Source organism: Panthera onca, chromosome A3 (assembly GCF_046562875.1).
Source record: "Panthera onca isolate mPanOnc1 chromosome A3, mPanOnc1 haplotype 2, whole genome shotgun sequence".
Classification (NCBI taxonomy): Eukaryota; Metazoa; Chordata; class Mammalia; order Carnivora; family Felidae; genus Panthera; species Panthera onca.
Genome location: NC_138341.1, coordinates 126,684,161 through 126,711,602, shown reverse-complemented (window position 1 = coordinate 126,711,602; position 27,442 = coordinate 126,684,161). Strand labels below are relative to the sequence as shown.

General features: G+C 58.4%; 1 protein-coding gene across 3 annotated transcripts in view; it reads left to right on the top strand.

Moving 5' to 3' along the window:
* The window catches only part of SULF2 (sulfatase 2), a 117,530-nt gene that overhangs the window by 78,541 nt on the left and 11,547 nt on the right, over nt 1–27,442 (top strand). For all 3 annotated transcript variants that reach the window (XM_078444018.1, XM_078444019.2, XM_078444020.2), the window contains exons 4-11: nt 154–305; nt 11,540–11,709; nt 16,497–16,647; nt 17,886–18,061; nt 21,644–21,772; nt 22,731–22,787; nt 23,282–23,408; nt 24,779–24,971. In XM_078444018.1, coding sequence (XP_078300144.1) covers nt 154–305; nt 11,540–11,709; nt 16,497–16,647; nt 17,886–18,061; nt 21,644–21,772; nt 22,731–22,787; nt 23,282–23,408; nt 24,779–24,971 — 1,155 coding nt within the window. The remainder of the gene's footprint in view (nt 1–153; nt 306–11,539; nt 11,710–16,496; nt 16,648–17,885; nt 18,062–21,643; nt 21,773–22,730; nt 22,788–23,281; nt 23,409–24,778; nt 24,972–27,442) is intronic.

Sequence of the window (27,442 nt, the reverse complement as noted above, 5' to 3'; positions counted from 1 at the left end):
ATATATTTTATTTTAGGCTTTGCCTGCTTTCCAAGGGCTCGGTGGCTCGGGGTAGCGCCGCTTTTACACCTCGGGGACACGGTGGTCGGGTGGCAGACAAGGCTCTTGCTGACCGTGTTCTCACGTGGCCTCCTGACCCTTCTCCCCCTCCAGCTTTCTTCGGGAAGTATCTTAACGAATACAATGGCTCCTACGTGCCACCAGGCTGGAAGGAGTGGGTCGGCCTCCTGAAAAACTCCCGTTTTTATAACTACACGCTCTGTCGGAACGGGGTGAAGGAGAAACACGGCTTCGATTACTCCAAGGTACGTCCTGCGTGGCCCCCTCGGCGGGGGTGGGGAAGGGGGGGGTGGGGCGCAGCGCGGAACATGACCCGGGAGCTCCACTGCCTGGCTTTGGAGGGTGGCCCTGCCCTAGACGAGGGATCTCGCGCAGCCAACGCGTATCATCTCGGTGTTTTCATCTCTCGCGTAACAGTCTCTGAGAGCGTTGTCCGCAATCTGCCGGGGCAGAACATTCTGGCAGAAAGCGCGCGCACAGAGGGTACCGATCCGTGAATTTTCGCAAACCGAGCAGGCGCGTGCACCCAGTGCCCAGGCCGGTCAGCAAGCAGCGCGCCCCCGCCAGCCCCGAGAGCCCCCTCGTGTAACCCCTCCCACCAGCCGTCCCCCCACGGGGACAGCCACCCGCAGACGCACGGTGTGGCACGTTCATTCTGAATCCGGCTTCCTTGGCTCCGCACCACGTTGAGATCCAGCCCCGTTGTCGTGTGTGGGTGACCCCACCCCCGAGGCGACCCTTCGGTCACCATGGATTGGCTGCGCCTGTTCTAGAACCTCGCGTAAATGGAATCGTGTGCTGTGTGCTCTCCCGGGTTGAGGTTTTTCCACCTGACGTCACGCCTGTGACGGTCACCCGTGTGGCCACACGTAATCAGCGGGAACTGCTATGAAGCGTTCCCTTGCGGGGATGGGGGGTAGGTGTCCGTTCGCGCCCGGGGGACATTGTGGTCTCCAGTTTGCGTCTCTTGGGAGTCAGGCTGCCGGGAACATCCTCTCCCGGGGCTTTGGGTAGGCACACGGACTCTTCTCCTGGGGCCTAGAATTGCTGGGATACACGGTAGGTTACGTGGCTGAACCAGTGTAGGTTCCCGGTTTACGGCCAGAAATGTTACAAGGGTTCCCGTTGTTCCACGTTCCATGGTGCTTATCAGCACGGGTATTGTCGTCTTTTTTTTTACGGGGGTATCGTGGCATTTCATTATGGTTTTACCAGAAAGATTTTTGAGGATCACATAAGTGAAGGTGACCAGAAAAGCTCTTTCTCCATAGTGATACCCCATGCGTAGCAGTTCAGGACAGCCAACTTCCTCTCTAGGGCGCCACAGACCCAATATTTTAGGCTTTAGGAGCCACACGGATGCTGTGGCAACGACCCAAGCCTGCCGTTGTAGTATGAAGGCCACCGCAGGTAATGTGTAAACAAGTAAGCATGGCTCGTTCCAGGAAAACTTTATTTATAAAAACAGGCAGTGGTTGGTCCACGGGCTAGAGTTTGCTGATTCTTGGCCTAAGTGAGGGGGAGGAGGAGGGGGGACTGACAGTGATGTCTCCTCCAAACTTTCCATTAAAAAAACAAAAATCCGGAGACGAGCAAATATTCCTGGCCCAACTAAATCTTCTAAGCCAGCTCGTGTGCCACCCCCCCCCACAGTTGACCCATTCTTTCCCCACACATTCTTCCCTTCCCTCTCTCTTCCCCACGCTCACTGCCACTGACCCTGGGCCTGGCTGAGTGTCATAACCGCGGCTCTGTGGGGTAGTGTGATGACCGCCCTCCCTAGTTGGTCTCTCTCTGAATCGCTGCACAAGGCTGCCAGGCAGAAGTCGGCAGGGGACAGGAGCCACACACACAGGATGGGAAGCCAGGGGTAGGGGAGACGGCAGGTGGGTGTTGGGGACTAGGAAGAATGGATCCAAGAGGGGGCAGCCAACGTCCATCGGGCCTGTCACTCTTGCACAGAAACGTGGGCCCAAGAGGGCCAGGTTTTCTGATTTTTCAGCAGAAGCTACAAACCGACGCGTGTTTTTTTTTTTTCTGTGAGATCTCCTGATTTTTAAACAATGGCAGCTAATTTCCTAGACTCCTGCGTGAATCAAGCGTGCCTGACCCGTGGATGTACAGCTTTGGCGGCCCCCTGCCTTGTTCTGCCCACCGCCCTCTGGGGACCGGGCAGTGACTTCCCGTCTTGGAGGTGGAGGACTGGGGTGCAGAGCCCCGCCTCGACACATACCATGTGCCCTTGGATATGCTACCTACTCCTAAAAGCCTCAGTTCCCAAATCTGGGGAGTGGGCACACTGGTACATACTTAATAACTTGCACATCTTTTTATGGAGTGCCTATTAGGGTCCAAGCAACTGCGCTGGGTGGCCTTTTTTTTTTTTTAAACGTTTATTTATTTTTGAGACGACGCGAGAGACAGAGTGCAGGCAGCGGAGGGGCAGACGGAGGGAGACACAGCCCAGAGCCCGACGCGGGGCTCGAACTCACGAACCGTGAGATCGTGACCTGAGCCGAAGTCGGCCGCTTCACCGACTGAGCCGCCCAGGCGCCCCCGTGCTGGGTGTTTTCTGTGTAGTATTTCTAATCCCCAGCAATCAGAGGCGTGAGCGGACTAGTCAAGTTTGGTCATGTCATTCGTTCATTCCCTCAACAAGTATTTATTGAGAATCTGCTATATGCCAGGCACTGTGTTAGGTGCTGGGTACCCAGGGATGAACAAAAACAGATGAGGCCTTCACAGCCTGGGATGTGGAGGTGGGTTATTAACTGTGAAGTGATGGGCCCACATGTGTGCACGCACTCGCACATACACCGTCACATCGGCCCCGTTGCCCACTTCAGCTCCATACGAGCCAGGTCAACCGGACCAGCCTTGTCCGTTCTCACAAGCACCCCCAGATCTTTGCTAGTGCTCTCCTGCCCTGGGTTTTTCCAAGTTTTACCCATCTTCTCTTCTGTGAATCCTTCCCCAAGGGCCCCCAACTACAGGATTTATCCTTTCTTGAATCACACGGGCCTCTCTCCGTTGCTTGTGAACAGAAACTCAACTCAAAATGGCTCAACTGAAGAGGAAACGTCAGCTTATTTAACTGGTCCAGCAGTAACGGCATCAGGCACGGCTGGATCCAGGGGCTCACACAGAATCTTTAGGCGGTGGTTTCTTTCTCCTCTAAGCTCTGTTTTCTTCTCTGCGGCACCATCTATGGTCTCTCCCCCTCCCGCCCCTCCCCCTTCTCCCCCTCCCGCCCCTCCCCCTTCTCCCCCTCCCGCCCCTCCCCCTTCTCCCTCTCCCACCCTCCCCCCTCGCTTTCCCTGCCCCTTGTAGCAATATGGCCGCCCTTCCACGTTTCACCTTCCTGCCCAGCTGCAAGTGAGGGAGTCTCCTTCCCAGGATTCCCAGCAAATCTCACTGCATCTCCTTGGCTCTTGGCTCAGTCACATGTCTGTCCCCGGACCGATCGGTGTGGCCAGGGGATGCAGTGTTTTGATGGGCTGTAAGTCACCCGCCCCACTCCCTAGCCAGAGGCAGGGACAGCGGGAGCCCCACTCTGGAGCCAAACCCTGGAACGTTGGCTGAGAATAGAGTCCAAATGAAAATGGGCGGGATGCTCAGTGGCCTAAAAGTGCCCTATCCCACTCCCCTTCTGGAAACACTGCACACTTGGGGATCCCTCCTGCCTTTGACCAAGGATCACCACTCGTGTGTCCCCCTTACTGAGTCTGATCATTCAGGCCCTGGTGGCAGCAACCACGGGTGACATCGCCTGGACAGCGCCCTCCCCCCTCACCCTGGGTCTCAGGCCTCCATTACCTCTGAGTGAATTGATTCCAAAGTCCTGATGGGGGGATTTGTACATTAGAAATACAGATTATAGTGTCTTGGGGCTGAACACGCTGCTTCCCTCCTCCCAGACGCAGCACAAGCACATCGTCCACTACCTAGAAAACTCCACTCCGTCCTTGTTAAAATTCCTCACCACGTCCACGCCTGGTCTCAGAGCAGCCCTGTAATCAAGTTATCCAGGGAGACTCAGAGTCCCTCTGGGGCTGAGGACGGAACATGCAGTGGCTGCTACTTACCCCGTTTCCTGCCACAGACACATCTCCCCTGTGAATGAGCCCCGTGGGAGGATTCCTGGGCTCCCTGTTCCCAGAGGCCTGGGAACAGAGGGACGGGGGCCCCTTTGGGGTCAGAGCTGGCTCAGGTCCAGGGTTCGGACCCGGGGCGGGCAGCAGGCAGTGGGAGCCGGAGCACTGGGAGGGAGCGAGAGGGAGCTCGGAGTTGCCTGGGGCTCCCTGCTCCAGCACTCTGAGGAGTGAGATGCGTGTGTGTCGCTGCCCTCAGTGGCTTCAGCAGGAGGCCCAGCTCGGGCGGAAGTGACAGTCCTTCCGGAGGTCGCCTCAAAGGCCCTCTGAGGTCTCTGTTCTGAGTCACTAATCCCAAGGCTGGATGCCATGAAAAGGGTCCTGATGGCAGGTGGACAGAGAGGCAGCGGTGATGACAAAAGAATGATGTGGCACACGCACTGATCACCAAAGAGGACCAGAGAAGGCGGGACCAGTGGGAGAGGGGAATGATGAGGGTCAGGTGGTGGAAAGGCCCTAAGGAACAGCGGTCTCTGTAAACTCGAATGAGACCACCCTTTGAGCCGCCCTTTGTCATTTGCGCTTTTCTGTCGTGGTGAAGCCTCCCTCTATGCAGGTTGGGACCCTTGAGTTGTTCGTTGCAGCTTTGTTATTGAAAGAAATCCACGAGGGCCACCAACGCAAGAAATGATTAAAAGACCACAAAGGAACCCTACCCTGGAGGATTTCTAGAAAAAGATGAGGGGATCTGTATATAACACCATCAGAAGGGCTTTGGACACGGGGCTGATGGAAAGAGCGGGTTGCGGAGAGAGCTCCTGTAAGCCCCTGTTCAGATGTCTCCTAGAGCACCCCGAGCCCAGGGCATCGCACCCCAACTCTCCTGCCCCCGCAGTGAGCACCACACCTGTGTGTATCCCTGGGTCACTTGTTAACATCTGTCTCCTCTCATTAGAGTACAAGGCCATGAAGGCAGGCGTGTGACTTTGCTTTGTTCCCTGCCATGTGGAATGAATGGAAGGAAAGGAAAGGAAAGGGGAAAGGGGAAAGGAAAGAGGGAAGGGAAGGGAAGGGAAGGGAAGGGAAGGGAAGGGAAGGGAAGGGAAGGGAAGGGGCCAAGAAAGAAAGGAAAGGAAAGAAAGAAAATATACACAGTGTGATCCAACCGATGTAAAAAGATGCATAAAGCCATACTCTAACACGTGTAACAATGCATCTGAAAAAAAGACTTCCTGGTTAAGGCCCAAAGGGGCCAAGATTGGAAGCAGGGGTGTGAGGAGTAATCAAAGGGAAGCAGATTTGTTTGTACCGTTTTCATTTTCATGTGGAAAACACAGCCGCGTGATTCTTGAGGAATAATGACTCCCGCTCCCTTAGACCTAACGTGCACCAGGTACCGTTGGAATCGTTCCACCTGAATTAGCCCATGTATGTCTCACCATAGTTACTGTTCACAACCAGCACACGAGGAAACTGAGGCACAGAGAGGCTAAGGAACTAGGCCACACAGCTAGTGAGTGGTAAAGCAGTATCATCCGAGCCTAGGCCATCTGGCCTCCAAATCCATTCTCTGAACTCCGGCCCATGGGTCAAGTCCTGCCCGCCAACTGTTTTTGTCCAGCCTGTGTGCTTAGAAGGGTTTTTTACATTCTTAACTAGCTGGGGGGAAAATTACAAACAGAGCAACATGTGACCAGCGCTCTTTTCCTGACATGTGAAACTGACTTGAAATTTGCAGTTTGGCCGCATAAGGTTTTACTGGAGCGCAGACAGGCCCCTTCATTTACCCAGCGGCTGCTCTCTTGCTACAGTAGCAGTAATGCAGATGAGACCTCTGGCCTGCAAAGCCTCAAATGTTTCCTCTCTGACCCTTTACAGAAAAGGTTTGTTGATGCTTGGTGTAAACCACCCCATAGGCGTCAGTAATTTTGTTTGGGGCCCCGGGAAGGGCGGGAACGATGGAGCAGACAAAAAATACAAAGGCCTGAGGTCTGGCTCTGACTGTATTGCCAAGTGCTTCATTCCCGTGTGAAATGCTCCCACCATCTGAAGAAGGGACTGTTATCGGGCCCGTGTTTTAGAGGCGGAAAGGTGCTTTCTGAGGGGCAGAAAGGCGAGCCGCTGGCCCACAGATAGCAGGTGATAAAGCCGGGGTGTGAACCCAGTGTTGCTGACTCCAGAGCCCTCAGCTTCATGAAATATGATTGCTCCTTAAAGGGACGTGAACCTCTTTTGAACACAAGGGGCTGTAGAGGGTGCAGTGTCTGCATTATGATGTAGAATTTAGACGGAGGAAGCCAGTGGCTCAGAAAAGGAGACCCTCCCGGAGTTACAGAAGGTTGACTTGCCAAGTGGAGAAAACATCGAGAGGTGGGCTCGAGAGCTGCGCCAGGGTGCGGGCAACCCCCCCCCCAACCCCCGCCCTGCCCCTCAAACCAGGTCTCAGGGGCACAGTCATCTGTCTCAAGGCACAGCCCGAAAACAGCCCACAAGTGGGCTTCCCAAGCAGAACAGTTAACTAGTTCTGGAAGCCAGGAGACTCCCATCTGGGGAGGGCCCCTGAGAGCTTTGGGGTGAGCTGGCTTATCTCACCCAAGTTCAAAAAGAGGTAGAACCACAGGCTTCCGTGGGCAGATCTCCCAGGAGGCACCCATGGGACACGTTTGTCCGGGCAGAGCTTCCCGTCACATCAGCCATGGTCCCCATTCCCGTCCTTGCAGTCCCCCCATCCCCAGCAGCCAGGGGTAATCCTAAGTGAGCGAAAACCTCCCTGTCCCTCCCAGGTCCCCTGCCGCCTTCTTACCGCTGATGAGAATGCTTTCCCACACCCCGCACAGGACTGTGGTCACCATGGGGACAGGGACCTGTGACCACAGCCCCAGCCCTTAACAGGAAGCCCGGAACCCTGGGAACAGGCACCCAACAAGTAGTTGCTGAGTGAGCACATAAACGAGAGCGGCAGAGGCCGCACCTGAGGAACGAGGCCGGGAACGAGAGGGGCCAGGCTGTCACGGAGCCCGGGAGCACGCCCCACACCCCACACCCCCATTGGCAATGGACATTTTTGCCCAGAGCCCTGGCTAGCGATCCCCACCGAAGTCCTGGGTTCCTCTTGGTTTACTGATCAAAGTCAGCGGGAGGTCAGGATGGGGAGGGGAGGCAGGAGGACCCAGCTCTGGCTGCTAAGCTCTGGGTAGGAGCCAAGTCCCCAGAACCTGGCATCCCCAGCCCCCTGCACCTGGCCAGGAGTGCACCAGGGGAAAGTCTAGCACCTCCCCCTGGAGAGCGGGAATGGGCCTGGCCCACGACTGAAGGGGGGCAGAGAGGGGAGTTCCTCATCGTCTGTCGGCTCGTCTCCAGGTTCTAGAAAATTCACCTTCCAGCCTGCTTCGTCCTCGCACCTGTCTTACCCTTCCTGTTAACAGCCCACCTCCCTCACGTCTTCTTCACGACTGACCCAGGCAGGCAGCTCAACTTGGCCAGAACTGGACATATAGCACTCCCGCCCGCACCCTGACACTCTCTTTCTCCTGGACCCCCATCTCTATTCCCTTCACCCCAGCCAGAAACCGTGGGGCAGGGGGCGGTGGGGGGGGGGGGGTGGGGGGGAATGACTGCCAGCCCACTGCCCAGCACCCCAGCCAGCCAACGGACACATCCTGTCTGTTGAATCTGCTCCCAGCCAGGACTGGACCATGCCACCGCCTGGCCCAGGTCCCCTCGTCCCTCCGACACCTGGACTCGGCTCAAGTACCGTGGCCGGAGAGATGGCGTGTCCTCGTTGGCCAGCCTGGGGCTTCACCACCCGCCCCTGGAGTACGGGTGGCGTCCCCTTCGGTCCACACGAATGGCTGGGAGGTGGGTGTGCAGCTTGTCATACGTCATCGCGGGTGCCCTGCTGCAGCCATCAGGGATCAGCAGGGGCTTAGCTAGAGCAGGAGTGGCTTTGAGGAGACCCAGGAAGGTGGGCGGCTGTCAGGCATGTGGAAAGGCTGCCACACCGCTAAGACAGGCATAACGTTGGCCGGCTACGTGCAAGGCACCGTGCCAAGAGCTTTGCACCTCTTAGCGCTCGAGACCCTCATGCCAGCCTTGAGAGTCAGACACGGTAATGACACCACATACGCTTCTGAACGTGGAATATCACAGGCTCCGGGGGCCCCGTATTACCCTCCCGAGCCCCTTTCCTGGCCTGCCCCCTCCCAGGAAGGTCACCCGTCTCCTGCTGATTGCTATGGATGCGCTTATTACATAGGCAAGCATCTCAAACATTGTATAGCATCGTTTTCTGTGTTCTTAGCCTGTATATAAACGGTATCGTACCGTGCATGTCCTCCAGCCTGCTTTCTTCACCCAGGGTCAGGTCTGTCAGGTTTGTGCGTGTGGACCCAGGTAGCTCTAGTTTGTTTATCGGATGCCCTATCGTGGCGCCGTATGTCTCTCCTGGGAATGGATGTCCACAGTAGCTTTTTATTTTTTCATTATTTTTTTAACGTTTATTTATTTTTGAGAGAGAGACAGAGGGCGATCGGGGAGGGGCAGAGAGAGGGGGAGACACAGAATCCGAAGCAGGCTCCATCCAGGCTCCGAGCTGCCAGCACAGTGCCCGACACGGGGCTCGAACTCACGAACCGGGAGATCGCGACCTGAGCCGAAGTCGGACGCTCGACCGACTGGGCCACCCAGGCGCCCACAGTAGCTTTTTTAAAAACATGTTTCATCACAGCCAAGTAGGCGCATAGTTCCAAAATCCAGCAGTGAAGACGGGGTTACTATGGAGAGCAAGTAGCTGCAGCCCACGGTTCCCCACCAGCCGGAGACAGCGGACCCACCTGCTGGTTCCGCAGTTACCTTTGTCATTTTAAGAACTTTCCCTGCGCCTTCGGGTCATGCTCCGTAACTGTAGCAGCAACTCTTGGATTTAGGTGGTCTATATTGTTACTTTTATATAATAGGTTCTACAGATAACTCCCCAGGACTATTCATAAAAAGTATTTCGGGAAAAGTACACCAAGTAGCAAGTGGCTTTCTCCCCTTCTGTTTTATCCCAGACCCCAGGTAGCACTTTGATATCTGTCCTTCTGGATTCTTCCTTGGTGCTCATATGAAGTTAAGGGTTTGGCTTCTCCTCTCCACCCCCCCCCCCCCCCGCCCTCCCCACCCCGCCTCCCTCCCTTCCCACAAAAAGGTGGGATCTTCCTGGATTTGAAAGTAGCTTGTTCTTTCCCTTAACAGCGTATCTTGGACACGTTTCCACCTCAGTAGCTACGAATTCGCTTCTGTGTAACATCTGCACAGCACAGCATTACATTTACTTCATTAATCGCCTTCCTGTTGCTGGTCACGGCGATACGTTTTTGCTTTATGAACGCCACTGCAGTGACTCTCCCTGTGCATTTAGTATAGAGTACAAGCGTCCCTGAAGGCCCGTCTTAGACGCACGGGCACGCCCGCTGTATGCCGTCCTGCTGAAGAGTTCAGGCAAATCTCAGCTTCTCGGCTGAGCCCTTAATAGCTGAGCTTTTAAAGCCCCCAGTTCCTGCTCGTTACATTTCCCCCTCTCCTCTCATCCCGCCCGGCGTCTAAGCAGGTCTGACTCTCAGGAGACCCCCTGCGCGCCTCTGCTTTTCTGCTCCTTCCTGCTGAGAGTCCTCGAACAGGTTCAGTTCCTGCATCGGAGTCCCTGCTGTTCCCTCCGCCTGGAGCTCTTCCTCTAGATGGGTGATTCTCAGTCCTGGCTGCACATCAGGATCCCTGGGAGCTTTTTGAAAGTCCAATGTGGGGGCACCTGGGTGGCTCAGTCGGTTGGGCGTCCGACTTCAGCTCAGGTCACGATCTCGCAGTCCGTGGGTTCGAGCCCCGCGTCGGGCTCTGTGCTGACAGCTCAGAGCCTGGAGCCTGTTTCAGATTCTGTGTCTCCCTCTCTCTCTGACCTTCCCGGTTCATGCTGTCTCTCCCTGTCTCAAAAATAAATGTTAAAAAAAATTTTTTTTTAAGTCTAATGTGTGTGGGGCACCTGGGTGGCTCGCATCTGACTCTTGATCTCAGCACAGGTCATGATCTCACGATTTTGTGAATTCGAGCCCCACATCGGGCTCCGTGCTGACAGCGTGGAGCCTGCTTGGGATTCTCTTTCTCTTGCTGCCCCTCCCCTGAACACACACACTCTCTATCTCTCTCTCTCTCCCTCCCTCCCTCCCTCCCTCTCTCCCTCTCTCCCTCTCTCCCTCTCTCCCTCTCTCTCCCTCTCCGTCTCTCTCTCTCTCTCAACAAATAAACTTTAAAAAATAAAACTAAAGAAAATTAAAAGTCCAGTGCCTGAAGAAAGCCACAGACCAATTAAACCAGCATCTCTGGGGCACCCAGGTGGCTCAGTCAGTTGAGTGTCTGACTTCAGCTCAGGTCGTGATCTCACGGTTTGTGGGTTTGAGCCCCGCATCGGGCTCTCTGCTTTCAGCACAGAGCCCGCTTCAGATCTGCTGTCTCCTTCTCTCTCTGCCCTTCCCCACGCATGTTCTCTCTCCCTCTCTCAAAAATAAACGTTAAAAATATATATCTTTTAAAAACCAGCATCTCTGAGAGTAGGCCCAGCAAATCGCCCTCAAGGATCCCGGCAGACAACCGAGGGTGATAAAAATCTCCCCACATCCAGCTCCTCATCACTCAGGTCTCAGCTCCAGTGTCACCCCCTCCAAGAGGCCCTCCCTGACTGCCCCTGCCAAAGGACGTCCCCACTCCGGCTCCTCGGTCACAGCTTATTTCCTTCGTCCGTCACACTGTGTCACTATCTTGCTTCCGTGTTCACGTGGTCAGCTGCCCCTGCCCCCAGCACAGCGCGCCAGGAACACAGGGATGTACCCACCCTGTGGGTCTTTCGTGGTCTTTCTGGAGCCTGGAAAGGAGTTCAGGCTTAGGAACCAAGACTCAGGAGGCGTGGCTGCAACACTTACCAGCTGTGTGACATCAGGCAATTCATTTAACTTCCCTGTTCTGGAAAACAGGAATTATCACCACACCTACTTTCTACAGTTACACGGGGATTTCAACGAGCTAACAGAAGTGAACGCAGAACCGTACCTCGCATACCATAAGCACTCAAAAGTGCGAGCTGGTATTATTTCAGCATCTAATGTGAATGACTGACAGACTGCCATTTCTCCCCTATCCTCCCCGACCCCCTCTCTCCTTCTCCATCAGCAACATTCGACGTTCCGTGTAGTTGCTCATTTATCGTCTGTCTGCCCCTAGGATGGGCTCCAGGAATGCAGGGATTGTCTGTCTGGGTCCCCGCTGTGCCCCGAGCGCGTCCGCTGGGCACCTAACACCGCGGGTGCTCAGGGCGGGTGCTCAGCTCCTCACTGGCTCTCCTGTCTCTCCCTGCCCCCCAGGATTACCTGACGGACCTCATCACCAACGACAGCGTGAGCTTCTTCCGCACGTCCAAGAAGATGTACCCGCACAGGCCCGTCCTGATGGTCATCAGCCACGCGGCCCCCCACGGCCCCGAGGACTCCGCCCCCCAGTACTCAGGCCTCTTCCCCAACGCGTCCCAGCACATGTAAGCTTCGGCGTCCTGCCTGCCGAGCCGAGCCGCCGGGTGACGTGAAGGTGGGAGGGTCGGGCTCTGGGACGGTGATGGCAGCGACAGAGCTCTGCCTTCGCTCTGATCCTCCTGGTTCAAAGAATCCGGGAACCCGCTGCTCTTCTGTGGGGAAACCGGGTGCAAAGCCAGCCAGCCTGGCTAACAGACCAAAGCAGGTGGCAGTGCTGTTCCCTCGGGGCCCTCATCCTCCCCGAGGGGTCTGTGCATAGAACTGCATTGCAGTATAATAGTCTTCCTTCATAACCCTGTGTACTTTATGCTATACTTTTTTTTTATATTTATTTGGGGCAAGGAGAGGGGGGTGAGCGTAAGCAGGGGAGGGGCAGAGATAGGGGGACAGAGGATCGGAAGCAGGCTCCAGGCTGTGAGCTGTCAGCACAGAGCCCGACGCGGGGCTCAAACCCACAAACCATGAGATCACGACCTGAACCGAAGTCGGACGCTTAACCAACTGAGCCACCCAGGCACCCCTACCCTGTGCATTTTAAACGTGGTTTTTGAGAAGGTGTCCATAGCCTCGTCAGGCTGTGAGCATATTCTCCAGCCTTTACTGAGCTGTGGGCTGTGTGGCAGGCTCCGTGCTCAGTCCTTTAGGTGACACCAAATCCCTGAATGTTCACAACGACCCTTGAAATGCTAGTGATCAAAAAAAAAAAAAAAAAAAAAAAAAAGAAATGCTAGTGATCTCTTGCTGCAGAAGAAATTACCCTGAAACTGAGCAGCTAAAGTCACAAACGTGCACGACCTCACAGCGCCCGTGAGTCGGGAATCTGGGAGCGGCCTCCTCCTCCGGAAGGTTCTAGTGCAGGGTTTCCCGAGGTTCTAATCAAGGTGTCTGCGGGGGCTGCAGCCGCCTGAGGCTAGCCTGGGGCTCACTCGCACGGCGGCCCCTCGACCAGGGTGGCTTGAGTGTCCTCACGACATGGCAACTCTAGCTGGCTTCCCCCAGAGCAAATGATCAGAGACAGAGGAACGGACTGGGGGGCCTGGGGTAGACAGAGGTTGAGATGGAAGCCGGGGTCTTTTGGAACCTAATCTAAAAGGGACACACCATTGCTGTGTCGTATTCCATTGGTCACACGGGCTGCCTACCGCACCTGGCATTCCCATTTCACAGAGGGGGAAACTGAGGCACGGAGAGGCAAGGTGACTCGCAGCTGGTAAATGGCAGAGCCAGCTTGGAATCCCGCCCCCAGTCACACCTCCTCTCTCTCTGCCCTCTTGTCCAGTCCTCCTCCCTCCAGCTGCTTAGTAAATCGCTCTGGAAAGTTCTCTCCTCCTCTGCCTCAAACCACCTCCCGCTTAGCAGTGATATGCCGCAGCCCTGGCTGCGACATTGGGGCGACAAGGACAGGGCACTTTGGAATCGGCCTGAATATTCCGGGCGTTTAATTTTCATTACGATCAGGATGTGTGCCCTTCGCATCTAATTACTTTCTGACAGCGCCCTGACGTGGCTCCGAGAGGATGAGGCGGTGTGTTAACCTCCTGATCCCCCTGGTCTTTGGGGAGGACGGTCGGACAGATGGCGAACTGCGTTCCAGGGGCTGCGGCGCCCAGCTCACCCCTCCGGCCGCAGCACCGCCTGTCTGCACACCTGACTTGCCTGCCCTTCCCGCCCCCCACCTCCACCCCCTCCAGCGGCTCCCCTTTGTGGGAGGGGGCGTGGCCTGCTCAGTCCCACCTTGGGGGCTGGGGGGGTGGGCACACCCTGCTTCCGCAGCTTCTCCTTTAAGAGAGGTTCTGGCTTCCCTCCCCCCCCAGCAGCCCTGGACGAGGTGGTTTGACATTGCCTGCTCGCTTATTTCCCCTTTGAAATGGAAATTACAGAAATTGAACATGAGTAACGCCTGCTATTACTTACCCAGAACCACCCCTCTCGCCTTATGAGGGGTCTGTTTGGGAAGGCTCTCTTATCTCCGGGGTATAATCACTTCCTAACTAGAACCAAAACCCAGAAAGTTCTGCAGCTGGGGTATTTAATTATGAGTCTCGGGGAGTGGGGCGGGGGGAGGGGACAGGGCCCTGCTGGTGGGTCAGAGCTGCAGATCTTTCTGTCGGGAGGCTCCTGTCAGACTGTCACCCACTCAAGTTTGGTGTCGTGTTCTTGCAGTGGTCCCCGTGGGCTCCCGCAAGTGCTGCCTGACGCGGTGCGGCCCCCTCCCCCTGCCCAGGGCCCCGTCCCGCCCCCTGCTGCACACACCTGTGCAAACACACAGAGATGCAAACAGATACACGCAGCAGGCACGCGCACACGTACACAGACACGAAGATACAAATAGATACGTACGCAGGTGCACACGCATATACACACACATACACACACACACAAAGGTACATGAATGCGGGTGCAAACGCGGGCACCTATAGACACAGATACCCACACACACACAGATACAAAGATACAGATACGCAAACATGCGCAGAAGCACACAGACACAGATTTACAAACAGATACACAAGTACATAAACACAGACACAGATACGTACACACAGATTTACACGGACACGTATACACAGGCATATAAGCCCAGATCTACACCCAGACGCATGCACACAAACGTGAAGACACATAGATGCACAACACACACACACACACACACACACACACACACACACGCAAAGACACCCCAACCCCCACCAGCCCCCAGAGCTTCCTTTGAGGTGTGGCATCTGATCGTGGGTTCACAGGCCTTTTATAACCCGTGGGAGCCAGGCTCTTGTGGACAGGGCTCAAAGTCTTGAGCTGAGGCTTTCCCCTCTTTGTTCAGCCAACGGCTGGGCCCTTCAGAAAGTGTGGCTCTCTCCCCGGAGGAGCCTGGCCTTATGCAGGGGACCCGCAAACTGGCATTGGCCGACAGGGGCCCCAGGCCCTGCCGCCTCCTGGCGCTGACATCCTCCTCCAGAAGAGGTCTCCAGAGAGAGGCCTTCAGAAGTCATCCCCCCCCGCAGACTCTTGACAGACCCACTCCTCCCTGTTCTCCTGTTCTCGAGGGCAGACACCCAGCCTAATAGAACCTAATAGATTCAGGGATGATTGCTCAAAATCACGTCCTGGAATCCGGCCCCTAGGGCCTTCCGGAACAGTTTTCCCACACGGCCAAACGGCTCTGAGGCTGTGTCCGTGCAGCCCTGGCCCCCAGCAGCCCCCTTCGTTCTGCGTGGGGGATGGGCGGGGCGGGGGGCTTGTTCCTGGGAATGTTCTACATGCGGGTCAGGCCCTAAGCCGGCCCACAGGACGGTGAGGCCTTGCTCTTAATCAAAGGAGGCTGGGGGGCTGGGCTGGATTTAGCGGCGGGAGACCAGCCAGGGACTCAAAGCAAAGTCCAGAAGGAATCTCAAGACTTATGACTCACCCCCCGCCCCCCGCTCTACATAGCAACGGTCTCCATAACTCCTCTCCCCGAACGATATCTGATATTCGAGACGCTGGGAAGGTCCTGGTGGGGCAGGTGAGACGTCAGCGAGCTTTCTGCCGTCTCCACAAACACAGCCTCTTCCCTGCGCGCAGCCCCTTGGCCCCTTAATAGCCGGTTTGAAAAGCCTTTTGTCTTCAGGCAGTGGAAACTCCCAACTTTATTTTCAGCTTTGACTGGGGAGGGTGAGACCAGACCGGAGGGGACTTTTCTGCTACGTCCTCCAGCAGGAGTGTCTTGGCAAAAGTCATGCCCGAGCACGCGTGGATAGGAGGGTCTCTGGACGGGCCCACGTGTCACTGTGGCAGGAAGTGACCATATCCAGTCCTGGAGTTCCGGCCCCGCTTCTTCTGCCTTTGGCAAGTTAGGCCCTCGCTGGGCCTCAGTCTCCTCATTTCTCACGAGGACAATAAGCACAGCACGCGCCCCTAGGACCCTGAGTGTTAGACGGCAGGAGGCGGTGAACCCTTCGAGCCGGGCCCAGCGCGTGGCAAGCGTAAGTGCCCCGTAGAAGTCAGAGAGTATGGTTCCTTGTCCGGTGATCGTTAGTCCCAGCGGACCCCACTCAGCAGAAATCACGGAGTCCCCTGGCTCCACCGCCTGCCCAGGGAGGCTGTGGGCAGGCCCCCGAACTCCTCTGACCCTCTGTTTCCTCTTCAGTAAATGAGAGAAGAGAGCGAACGGGAAGAATAATTGTGACACACGTACGTCCAGGGGCCCCGTACACGCATGACTATTCTCGACCTAACGTTGTAGCCAACTTCCTTTTTCTTTTCTTTTCTTTTCTTTTCTTTTTTTAACCCCAATCTATTGCAAAAGGAAATTCCCTAGTCGTGCCTTAATCGCCATAGCTCGGCAGTTGCCCGGGGTAACTGAAAAATCAACTGCAAGGCTGAGAAATTTGAGTGGGGGGCCTGGCCTGCCGGAGGCTCTGGGCGTGAGCCTCTCCCCTGCTGAAAAAAAGAGCCGTGTGGATTCCGGGGAGCTGTGAGAGGACTCGCGCTCGCCTGTGACTTTGGCCCTGATGTAGCGGGAGGGCTGGCAGGGCCCGACCGGGAGACGCTGCCGTTCTCACCGCGTGGCCCTGGGTCACTTAACAGTGGGTGACCCCCAGCCCGCCCACGGGCACAGCACCCGCTGGAGAAACACCGACGGAGGTTTAGCGGAGCCCGTGACGCGTCACGGCTTCCCCGGACGGGCACACACGCGGCACAGGAGACTGCTCACCCGAGGCAGGGGGTCTGGGGGCCCCGGGGGATGCGGGTGGGCGCCACGCCCGCCACCCGCCTGACCTGGCTGTACGTTTGACCCCCCCCCCCCCCCCAGCACACCGAGCTACAACTACGCGCCCAACCCGGACAAGCACTGGATCATGCGCTACACGGGGCCCATGAAGCCCATCCACATGGAGTTCACCAACATGCTGCAGCGAAAGCGCCTACAGACCCTCATGTCCGTGGACGACTCCATGGAGACGGTAGGCCCCGCCCCCTCCGCGCCCGCGGCCACCGTGCAGGCCCCGGAGCCTCCCCGTCCTCGCCCGGCTCCCGGCCTGGCCGGACAGGAGTGGAAGCGGGGGCGGGAGGAGCGGGCAGGGCCGCGGGCCCGGGGAGGTGGCCTGAGCCGCCCCGACACGGCCCTGCCTCCGTGAAACTCCGGTGCGGGATCTGTTCTGTTTGCTACGGCAGCCGCGTGACACGGCAGCTCACGTTCTTGAGCAGCTTAGTTGAGATACAACCCACGTCCCCTACGATTCACTCCAAGTATACAGCTCAGCGGTCCTGATACGTCGGCGGAGCTGTGTGCCCGCCACGGTCAATTCCAGAAGGTTTCCGTTACCCCAGCGGGAAGCCCCGCGGCCCTTCGCCGTCATCCCCTGGGACCCCCTCACCCTCGGTGCGTAGGCCACCGCTAACTTACAGTGGATTTGCGTCTTCCCAATGTTTCCCGTGAGTCAGTCCCACGCTGCGTGGTCGTCGGTGGCTGGCTTGCTCCACTCGGCATCACCTCTTCGAGGTGGATCCGTGCGTGTGGCAGCCCGTATCCACGCTTCCTGCCTTTTCACGGCTGAGTAATATTCCACTGCGTGGAGATTTTTTTTTTTTTTTTTAATTTGTCCGTGGCTATTTAAATGTAATTGAACTCAGGACGGTTTAAAGTCCAGCTCCCTAGTCGCACTGGCCGCGGGGCAGGGGCTCAGTAGACACGCGGGACTGGTGGCCGCCATGTTGGACAGCACAGGTCCCGACGCTCCAGAAGGTTCCGTGGGACAGGCCTGCCGAGCATCACCGGCACCTGCCCCAGGCCACGGCCCGGCGTCACTCGTTCGTTCGTTCGTTCGTTCGTTCAGCAGCATTGGCCAAATGGCCAGTGCCCTGGGATACAGCAGAGAACAAGGTGACCATAGTCCCTGTCCTGACGGAGCTCACCTTCTAATTCAGGGGACAGACGAGCCACAATCATGCAGACAAGATGGGAGAAGCACTGTGAAGAAGGCGGGGGGGCGGGGGGGCAGCAAGTGACAGGAGGTGGGGAGGCTGCGGTTATAAACGTGTCCTTCCCGGGGACCCCCGCTGAGCAGCGAGGTGCAGGGAGGGCCTGAAACGGGAGGGACAGCCCGAGAGCACAGGCACCTCTCCGCCCCCCGAGAGGGCCCAGGCGGCAGGGCGTCCGCACCCCTTCCCTGCGCCCCTCACCGGCCCACCCGCGTTTCAGATTTACAACATGTTGGTTGAGACGGGCGAGCTGGACAACACCTACATCATGTATACCGCGGACCACGGCTACCACATCGGCCAGTTCGGCCTGGTGAAGGGCAAGTCCATGCCGTACGAGTTTGACATCAGGGTCCCGTTCTACGTGAGGGGCCCCAACGTGGAGGCCGGCTCGCTGTGAGTGCATCACGCCCCAGGGCCCCCCTCTTCCAGGGAGACCTCCGGGGCCTCCATCGCCCCCCCCCCGCGCCCCCCCACCGGGTGGGCAAGCAGCAGGTGGCCCAACCGCTTAGCCCCAAGCCACTCCCTCGGGCGGCACTTTATTTGGGCAGGCGAGCCTCTCAGTGCCAAGCGAAACGGTGATTATGTCACCCGGGGTGGGTTCCGGCACATTTTATACCCCTCTGCTGGGGAGGGAGAGACCGGGGGCCGTTAGCACCTGTGAAAACAGATGGTCTGTGGCGGGCAGAGCGCCAGGGAATCGGGGCCGGGCTGCGTGTGCTGCGCCAGCGTGCGGGAAGGCCACCTTGACTTCTGTGGGGCCTGGTGACCCTTGGGGTGGCTCTCAGGGAGGGACCCTGCCGCCCCAGTCGGGGGGTGTTGGCCACAGCACAGAGGGAACCGGTCTCCCTCCCATCCTTCCTCCGGGACCCTGTGGGCCCTCAGCCGGCGCTCTCCTTGGGCTGACCTTGGAGGTGACACATTCTGGCAGGAAACTGCCGCATCTGGGGCAGGGAGCTCTAGAAAGGCAGGTAACCGCAGCAGCAGCTGTTGGAGACCAGCTCAGATGGTTTTTTTGAAATGCAGATAAATTGCCCTTCAGGCGCTTATCTGGCCTGACTGCCATCCCTTGGGAGGAAAGCTTGGTGACAGTTCTAGAAGGTGGGTGTGTGGGTTCAAGGCAAGGCTCCTGGCTCTTTGCCTGCCTGCCTCAACACATTCCTCTCCGCCTTTGGCTCCCAGGGTCCCCACCTGGAAGGAGAGTTAGGATAACAGGGGTGCTGTCCAGTCCTTATTCTGCAGCCCGGGTCTGAGCCATGTAATTCATGGAAGCATCCCAACAGCCCTGTGGGGTGGATGTTACTATCACCCTGTCTGCTGAGGCACAGGGAGGTGAGGTTGCCCGAGGGCACGTGACACATCAGAGAAGGAGCTGGGATTTCAAGCCCCGCAGCCTCTCTGTTCCTGCGTCTCTGAAACCTTGAGCCACCCCTGTAAATGGAAAGAATTTGACCCACTAAAGACTCTACAGGCATTGACATGATGGGTTTGGTCAGCTTCAGAGTCTCCGATCTGGTTGATAGGACCCAAAACCATACCCTATGTGGACGAGAGAAAGTGCTAATGTCAGGCTTGGGGCCAGAGGCTGGGACACCTTTGGCTGTACGTAAAAAACCAGATAAGACCAAAAGGTAATAATAAGATAAAGGAAATACAGGTACTGGGGGTGCCTGGGTGGCTCAGTTGAGCATCCAACTCTTGATTGTGGCTCAGGTCATGACCTCACAGTTCGTGGGTTTGAGCCCTATGTCGGGCGCTGTGCTGACAGCGCAGAACCTGCCTGGGAGTCTCTCTCTCTCTCTCTCTCTCTCTCTCTCTCTCTCTGCCCCTTCCCCACTCATTGTCTCTCTCTCTCTCTCTCTCAAATAAATAAATAAATAAACTTAAAAAAAAAAAAAAGAATGCAGGAACTAAAGTAACTGGAAAGTCCAAGGCTCCATTGGCTTCAGGCATGGCTGGATCCAGCAGTCACACAATAATGTCAGGAAGCTTTCATTTTCCATCATCCCTCAGCCAGCTTCCTTTGAATTGACTTCATTCTCAGGCAGGCTTTTCCCTCATGGTGGCAGACTCACCATGACTTTCAGCCATCCAGTGTAGGAAACCAAACAGTGGTTTGAACAGAAGCCTTAAGGTGACTCTCACCAGCCTGATGTGGGTCACGTGTCCATCCCTGAACCAATCACCGTAGCCAGGGTGATAGAAAACCTCGAGTGACCAGGCCAAAGACATCAGGTAGTGGAATCTGAATGGGGCGGGGCACTGTTACCACCAAGAGGGACGTAGGAAAAGCGATCGTCCCCGTCCCACCCCAGTCCTGGGGAGCAAGCCTGCTGGACACCCCTCATGCCACCTCAGCTGCTCGTTGCCAACATTCGACGTGGCGCCTGCTTGCCCAGCAGTCTTCCCAGCTCCCCCTGCCTACAGGTTACGTCGTTAGGCTTTACTCTGGCCTCCCAGCCCTCCTACCAGGCAGCCGCACCCCGCACCTGGCTACCTGTCCGGGGTTCACAAGGTGCTGCGCTCCGGAGGAAGGGGTCAAAGGCAACTGAAACCCTAGGACCCCGACCCTGCCCCTCAGCCCCAGGGGATGGGGTCGGGACCCCCGGCCACCTTGATGGAAAGTGCTCTCCCATGGTCGTCATTCCTGCGACAGGGGCCAACTCCTGTGTTGGGCACATCCCTGAAATCACTTACCACCACGCCGGGCACACCACCAGGTAGAGACAGGAAACGGGAGAGGTGACAGATGTCTGGCAGAGATACATAACGAAAGTCACTAAGCGAACACTTATTGAGCACCTACTGTGTATTCTAAGTGCAGAAGTGCTAGGGATACAGAAGGGAGCAAGACGGATGGAAGTGTCTGTCTTCCAGTTGGGTTCTAACTGGGGACTAGACAGCCAGATGAATGACTAAAATAGATAGTAAATGGGGGTGATACGGCCTCAGGGAAGGGACAGGAGCGCCGGGAGGGGTCCTCAAGGAAGGACCTGGTATTAATCTACGACGCAATAACAAGTTGTTACAAACTCGGCGAGTGAAAAGAACGCACGCGTCCCGTCTCGCCGTGTCTGCGGGTCACAAGTCTGGGCCCAGCCTGGTCGTCCGCTGAGGCTGAAAGCAAGACAGGGCTGGAAGTCTGACTAGGGAAGGACCGGCTTCCCCACTTGACGAGGTTGTTCAGGTGCAAGCCGCGGACCTGACGTCACGCAGCCCGCCTCCCAGAATGTTTGCCAGGCATCCTCGCTGGGGGTGGGTGACCTTCAGAGACGGCCAGGGGAGACAAGTAGACAGTGGAGGGACAGCCGGCAGGATGAAGCCGTATGTCGGGTAACATAGCCACGCTGGGACCGTCATCGCCCTTGCCGTTGGTTTGGCCCACCCTTGAGGGGAGGGGATCACGCAGAGGTGTGACCACCGGAGGGCAGGGATCACGGGGTCTGGCCCGGGCTGCCTTGGTAATTGCTGAACAAAGAACTCAGGGGTTGGGGGCAAGTGCTACCCTGGCATCTGGAGGAAGAACATTCCAGCAGAGGGAACAGCAAGAGCAAAGGTCCTGAGGCCAGACACCTGCCTGGCCAAGAATAGCAAAGGGCCAGTGTTTGCCTCAGAGGAGGTTCGGAGACAGGTCTGGGGGCAGGACCAGGGTCTAGAGCGGCTCCTAAAGGCGGGTGTCCTTTGTTCAGGCGGTGGGAGGCAGGGAGGGCACTGCCAGCCGAAGTAGCCAAGTGGAGGCCCGTTAATCCGGGTACCCGGCGGCAAGTGTGGAGTGCGCAGAAGGTGGGGTTCGGCTGAATTGGGGCCGCAGAAGGGGGCCCGGAGGGCTGGGGTGCGGGCGAGTGAGGAGATCACCGCTTCCCCACCCTCGGGGCGTGAGCCACGGGCGACCTCCGTCCCTCCAGCCGCCCTTCCCCCAAGCGAGGCTGGGGCACCACTGCCCGGGTGGCCGAGCCCTGTTCTCCCCGCCTCCCTCAGGAACCCCCACATCGTCCTCAACATCGACCTGGCCCCCACCATCCTGGACATTGCAGGTCTGGACATCCCCTCGGACATGGATGGAAAGTCCATCCTCAAGCTGCTGGACACGGAACGGCCGGTGAATCGGTGAGGAGGGGGACTTGCCCTTTTGATCATCACAAGACCCAGTGAGGCAGGCGTTACTAGCATCCCGTTCTGCCGGGTTGGAAACCGGACCCCAGAGAGAGCAAGCGACTGGCTAGAGGTCTCTCTGCAAGTCTGGGCGTCGAGGTCTCCCGGTCAGAGGCTCTGACGCCTCCTCCCCGAGCTCGAAGGTTTCAGTGCTCGGTGGGACGATGGGAACACGTCCCCAGGTGTCCCAGAGGCAGTGACGTGAACAAGAACAAAAACCAGTCCGGTGGGGAGGTGAGCGGGGTCTGGTGGGGACGGGAAAGGAGGACGCGGCCACCGGCGTGGTCACGGCGACATCTGGTGGCCGGCACCGTGACTGCCCTCCGGGTTGACGGCCCCAGAGTGCTGACGGCGGCGGAAGCCCCTGCTTGCGCCCGAAGGCAGCTCAGCAGCTCCAGCCGTGCGGGGTGCCGTCGCCTGCTCTCTGGGGGGACCACCTCCACTGAGCCTCCTCCTTTGTGAGGTGTTCTGAGCTGTACGGGTGTAAAATGGGCACATCTGGGGCAGCAGTTGGGGCACTGGCTTGGGAGCCGGGACCCCTGGGAGTCGGGGGCAGGATGGAACCTTCTTCCGGCAACCCGAGCCTCTCCCTGGGACGTGGCAATAGAGTGAGATTGCATGAAACCCACACTCAAATTCACCGCCCAACTGTAAAGGATCAAAGAAGAAATCCCCCCCCAAGACCTGACAAGCTTAGCCCCCCGCCGGCCACTTCTGCCCCGGGGGGGCCCTCAGACCCATATCTCCGCTCCGGGGGAGATGTAGCTCAGCTCAGTGTGGGGTGTGAGCACCCAGGTCCCTCCTGCGCCCAGCTGGGCCCACGCACCCCAACTATCCCCGCTTCCCGGAGATGGGGGGACGTGGGAGGCCCCAACGTCGATGGGAAGGTGAAAGTGGGCTTTTTTCCCTCCAGGTTTCACTTGAAGAAGAAGGTGAGGGTCTGGCGGGACTCCTTCCTGGTGGAGAGAGGGTAAGTGCCAGGTCCTAGAGGCCCCCCCCGCCCCCCGCCCAGGGCATTTGAGGGCCCCCCACCTGCCCATCCCGGGAAGCTCCTGGCAGCGTCCCCGCCCCTTGTACCGGTGGCATCGAAGATCTCACTGCCGGGGCAGGAGAGAGACCACAGCTCTTACTATCCCTGCTCAGATACGTGTCCACGGCCCCCTAGACACAGAGGAAGCCCGTTCGCTGTCCCCGGGCCTCGTACGGAATTTGAGTCTGGAGGCCACGTGGACCCTTCAGACCTGTGCTCCTGCCCGTGCGATGCTCCGAACGTTTTCTCACGTGTTGCCGACTCTCCTGCAACTTGGGAGGCTTCTTGGCGAATTCCCATGTCTTAAGCCTCGTGACAGTCCCTGCACCCTCCGTGGTGACGTCACACGGGCTGCGTGGGGTCCGCCCCCCGGGCGGCCGCGGGCTCCTTCCGAGCGCAGCGGCCAGCCGCGTGTCCCGCTCTCTGCCCCACAGCAAACTGCTTCACAAGAGGGACAACAAGGTGGATGCTCAGGAGGAGAACTTCCTGCCCAAATACCAGCGCGTGAAAGACCTGTGTCAGCGGGCGGAGTACCAGACCGCGTGCGAGCAGCTGGGACAGGTGAGGCCGTGTGGCTGGTGCCCTGGGGGCTCCTGCCCTCCGTCGTCCCTCCCAGGGGCCGGCCCTCCGCGCTGCAGCCCAGGCCGGGGCCTCCTCCCTCGGGCCCGCACAGCCAGTGAGGCCGGCTTCTCATTTATAGGAGCAATAGGAAATTGCCTTTTTAAATAAATATAGGTGTTTAAAAAGTGAGTTGATTGCGAGGGAAAGATTAAGAAAATTACAAGCAGATAGTATTTAGAGATAGCAGGGGCTGTGAGTGATGTTGGAAGAGTCTGAACTTGGCTTTTCTGAGGCCTAGACGGCCGGGGGAGCTGGGGAGGGGAGGGGAGGGGAGGGCAGAGGAACTGAGAAGCAGGCAGGGCAGCCCGGCTCAAGGGGTGTGGGGCGTGTGTCCCTGCCTCAGTCTGCCGGCTGGTACTATGAGCCCGCCGCCCCCCCCCCCACAGTAACTCGGGCCTGGTGATGTGTGCCCACTGCGCCCATAAGTACGAGTAAAACCAGGGCCTTTGGATCCCATTGCTCACCATAGCCTGTGGCCTTCCAAGGCCGAGGCCCGGCTGGGTGCGTTTCTCACAAGCGGGGGCGGCCCCATCTTATCGCCAGACTCAGAATGAGGCCCATCCCCGTGGCCGTGTCCCCACCCCGTTTGCTCGTAAGCCCCAGACCCCTCCCCATGCTGCGGAAGCCAGTCTGTGCCTCGGGACAAGAGCTTTGGGTTATGCCGGTCCCTTCATTGCCGAGCGCTGATCCAGGCCCTGGAGCGATGGCCCTGAATGCCCCCAGCGGAAACCCCTGGCCTCCCGGAGCTGCGTGCTGGGGACATCCCAGAAGGGCTCCAGTTTCAGTTCCGAGCCACAAGGAGTGAGCTGCTGAGCCAAGGGCCCTTGTCCCCCCGGAGTGTTGGCACGTTCCCCCCCTTTGCACATCTGTCCCCCGCCCAGACGGGAGGTCGGGCGGTCCCAGGGCAGCGGCAGGCATGAGCGTCTTCAGAACAGATTATCAGGGCGCACTGCTTTACCCCAAAGGAAGAGAGCGCTGCGGGTGGGGGCTGGGCCCTGGACCAGCCGGGGGAGGCATCGGTCCGGAGCCCCAGCTACCGCTCCGGGGCCTCCCGGACCCCAGCCTCAGCAGCCACCCCCTCTCGCCGGCCCGGTGCCTCCCCTGGGGGGCCTCCCTGTGGCTGGGGCTCGTGCCCAGCCACCAAGTGTCGGCCCCGGTGCCCCTTCTGCGCTCCCCCCACGACAGACGTGTGTCTGTGGGGCACCGAGCGGCCAGCGGCGGTCCCGGGGCCCCAGCGAGGGCGGCGGGGAGCGGGACGTCTCCGGGGCGGTCGCGGCCGCGGAGCCTGAGGCCCTCGCCGTGTCTCGCAGAAGTGGCAGTGCGTGGAGGACGCGTCGGGGAAGCTGAAGCTGCACAGGTGCAAGGCCCCCGCGCGGCCGGGAGGCAGGGCCCTCTCCAACCTGGTGCCCAAGTACTACGGGCAGGGTGGCGACGCCTGCCTCTGTGCCGGCAGCGACTACAAGCTCAGCCTGGCCGGGCGCAGGAAGAAGTTCTTCAAGAAGAGTAAGTGTGGCGGCCCCGGGGGCGGAGCGGGGCAGGGGGGGGCGCGATCGTGCCTGGGGAGCCCCGTCCGTGCGTTCGCCCAGCCCCACAGACGCGGATGCCAGTGCCCGGCGGCCCTCCGGGACGAGACTAAAGGGGGGAAGGCCATTTGGTAGCGTGCCGAGAGCAGGAGCTGAAGCAGGGGAGAGGGCGGCGGGCGAGGGGCCCCTCAGAGCCCTTCCTCTGAGACGAGAAGCCACGGGATGGTTTTGAGCGGAAGAGCTGGGATCAGATTTGTGTTTTCAAGGGTTCCTCCGGCAGCCGTTGGGATGGGGGCTCGGGCCACGTGAGGGGACGGGGGGGGGGGGGGGGGGCTGGAGCCGGAGGCCCGTCAGGAGACCGGGCGGAGGCCTGGCGAGAGGCCGTGGTGCTGGGACCGGACAGCGGCGGGGAAGGAAGCAGAGGTCGGGCTCCGGACGGGACGTGGAGGGAGAGCGCCTGATACACTCAGTCCCCATTACTTGTGGATCCCATGTCTCAGATTCACTCGTAGCCCCCCAAATCAGTACGCGGGGTGCTTTCTCGGGCGTTCACGGCACGTGTGGGGCGGCAGAACTTCTTGAGTCCCCCCGGCATGCACGTTCCCAGCTGAGGAGGACTCGGGCTTCAGCTCTCGTGCTGCAGGCAAGTCCTTCGCCCGTGCATTTAGCGTCACGGTTCTTGGACTTGGTGCTTTTGCTTGGCGGCTTCACGAGTCGCCGCGGCCCCCAAGCCTGGTGCCGAAGTGCCATGTGGTTCGTAAGTACGGGAAGGCCGAGCGGCACCCCTAGGAGAAGACATGAGGGTCAGATGAGCTTCCTGCAGGCACGAGATTCCGTGCTGTTGGCCTTGAGTTCGGTGGTAAAGAAACCACACTATATACTAAACGGGAACACGCGTAAAACAAGGCCTTAGGCCGAGAGTGGACCAAAATGTCGTGACCGGAGGCTGGCGGGAACCTAACCCCGTGTTTCCCCTTGGGAGCAGTGCTGCGGTATCGGCCAACTCAGGGTTCAGGTGACCTCATAGAACAGCCTCCAATAATGAGAGTCGACTGTAGTGTGGACGAGTGGGGAAGAGCCCCCATCCCAACGGAGAGAGCCGTCCCAGACTTCATGGCTCGCTCCCAGCAGGGGCCGAGGAAGGACAACGAGCAGGCAAGGTGGAACCCAAGTCCCCTTGGATCCTCCTGCAAAACTCCCATCACTCTGGGCCAGTCACGGCCCCATTCCGAGGTTCAGCTCCCCCTTGAAAGAACGCCCCTGTGCCTTGAACGCGCTCAGAGGCCTGGGTCTCTGGCCAGAAGTGTCCCCTCCAGAGCTGGGCAGTTTCCCACGCCACCCACTCCTCTGGCCCCCCGACCCAAGGACAGCCAAGCTACTTAGGTTGTAGTTCTGAGGTGTTTTGTGTTGGTTTGTTTTCTGGGGCAAAACACACATAAAGTTTATCATTCTAACCATTTCTAAGTGCACAACGTGGGCGTGCGACCGTCACCCCCATCCACCCCCCCAGAGCTCTGCCTCACCTTGCCCGACCGAAACTCTGTCCCCATGAAACTGTAACTGTCCCTCCCCACTCCCCTGCCCCGGCCACCTCGCTTGGCCTTTCCATCTCTGTGCGTCTGACCGCACTAGGGACCTCGTGTACGTGGAACATGCCGTGTCCTCCCGAGACTGGCTCTTTTCACTCGGCACGACGTCCTCAGGGCTCATCCAGGGTGTAGCCTGGGTCAGAACTTCCTTCCTTTTTCAAGGCTTGAATGGTGCTCCCGTGTTGCCAGTTAGAGGCGGGGGGTTCGGTGGTCCCCACAGCCCCCTCCCCCCCGCCGAGCCTCGGCAGAGGACGCCCTCGAAGCGAAGCAGGGGGCTGCCTCCGTGCTCCTGCCTCCAACAGCACTTCCCCTGACGGCCCCCCGTCACGTTGCCCCACAGGCTGCTTCGTGGCTGCCGAGTTAATCTTTTGTAGCCGAACAAGACGACTGGCTTCCAGATTGAATTACGCAGCCGACGTCTCCTCGCTTTGGCCCACGGCTCGGTGCATGATCTTTTTGTTTTAATTTTTAAGTTTAATTGTTTATGAGAGAGGGAGACAGCATGCGTGGGGGAGGGGCAGAGAGAGAGGGAGACACAGTACAAAGCAGGCTCCAGGCTCCGAGCTGTCGGCACAGAGCCCGACCCGGGGGCTCGAACTCACAGACAGGGAGATCGTGACCTGAGCCGAAGTCGGTCGCCTAACTGACTGAGCCACCCAGGCGCCCCCATGATCTTTAAACAATATGAGAAGCTGGGACTCAGTTAAGCTTCCCCCGCACCGCCGCCCCCCGCCCCTGTTAATGCTCAGAGGAAAGAAAATGCACCCAGACAGCCGAGACTCAAGTCAGCCCAGGTTCCCACGCGAGTTCGGCGTAACGTCCAAGTCCTATCTCAAGTGTACCTCGCGGCAACCCAGGGACC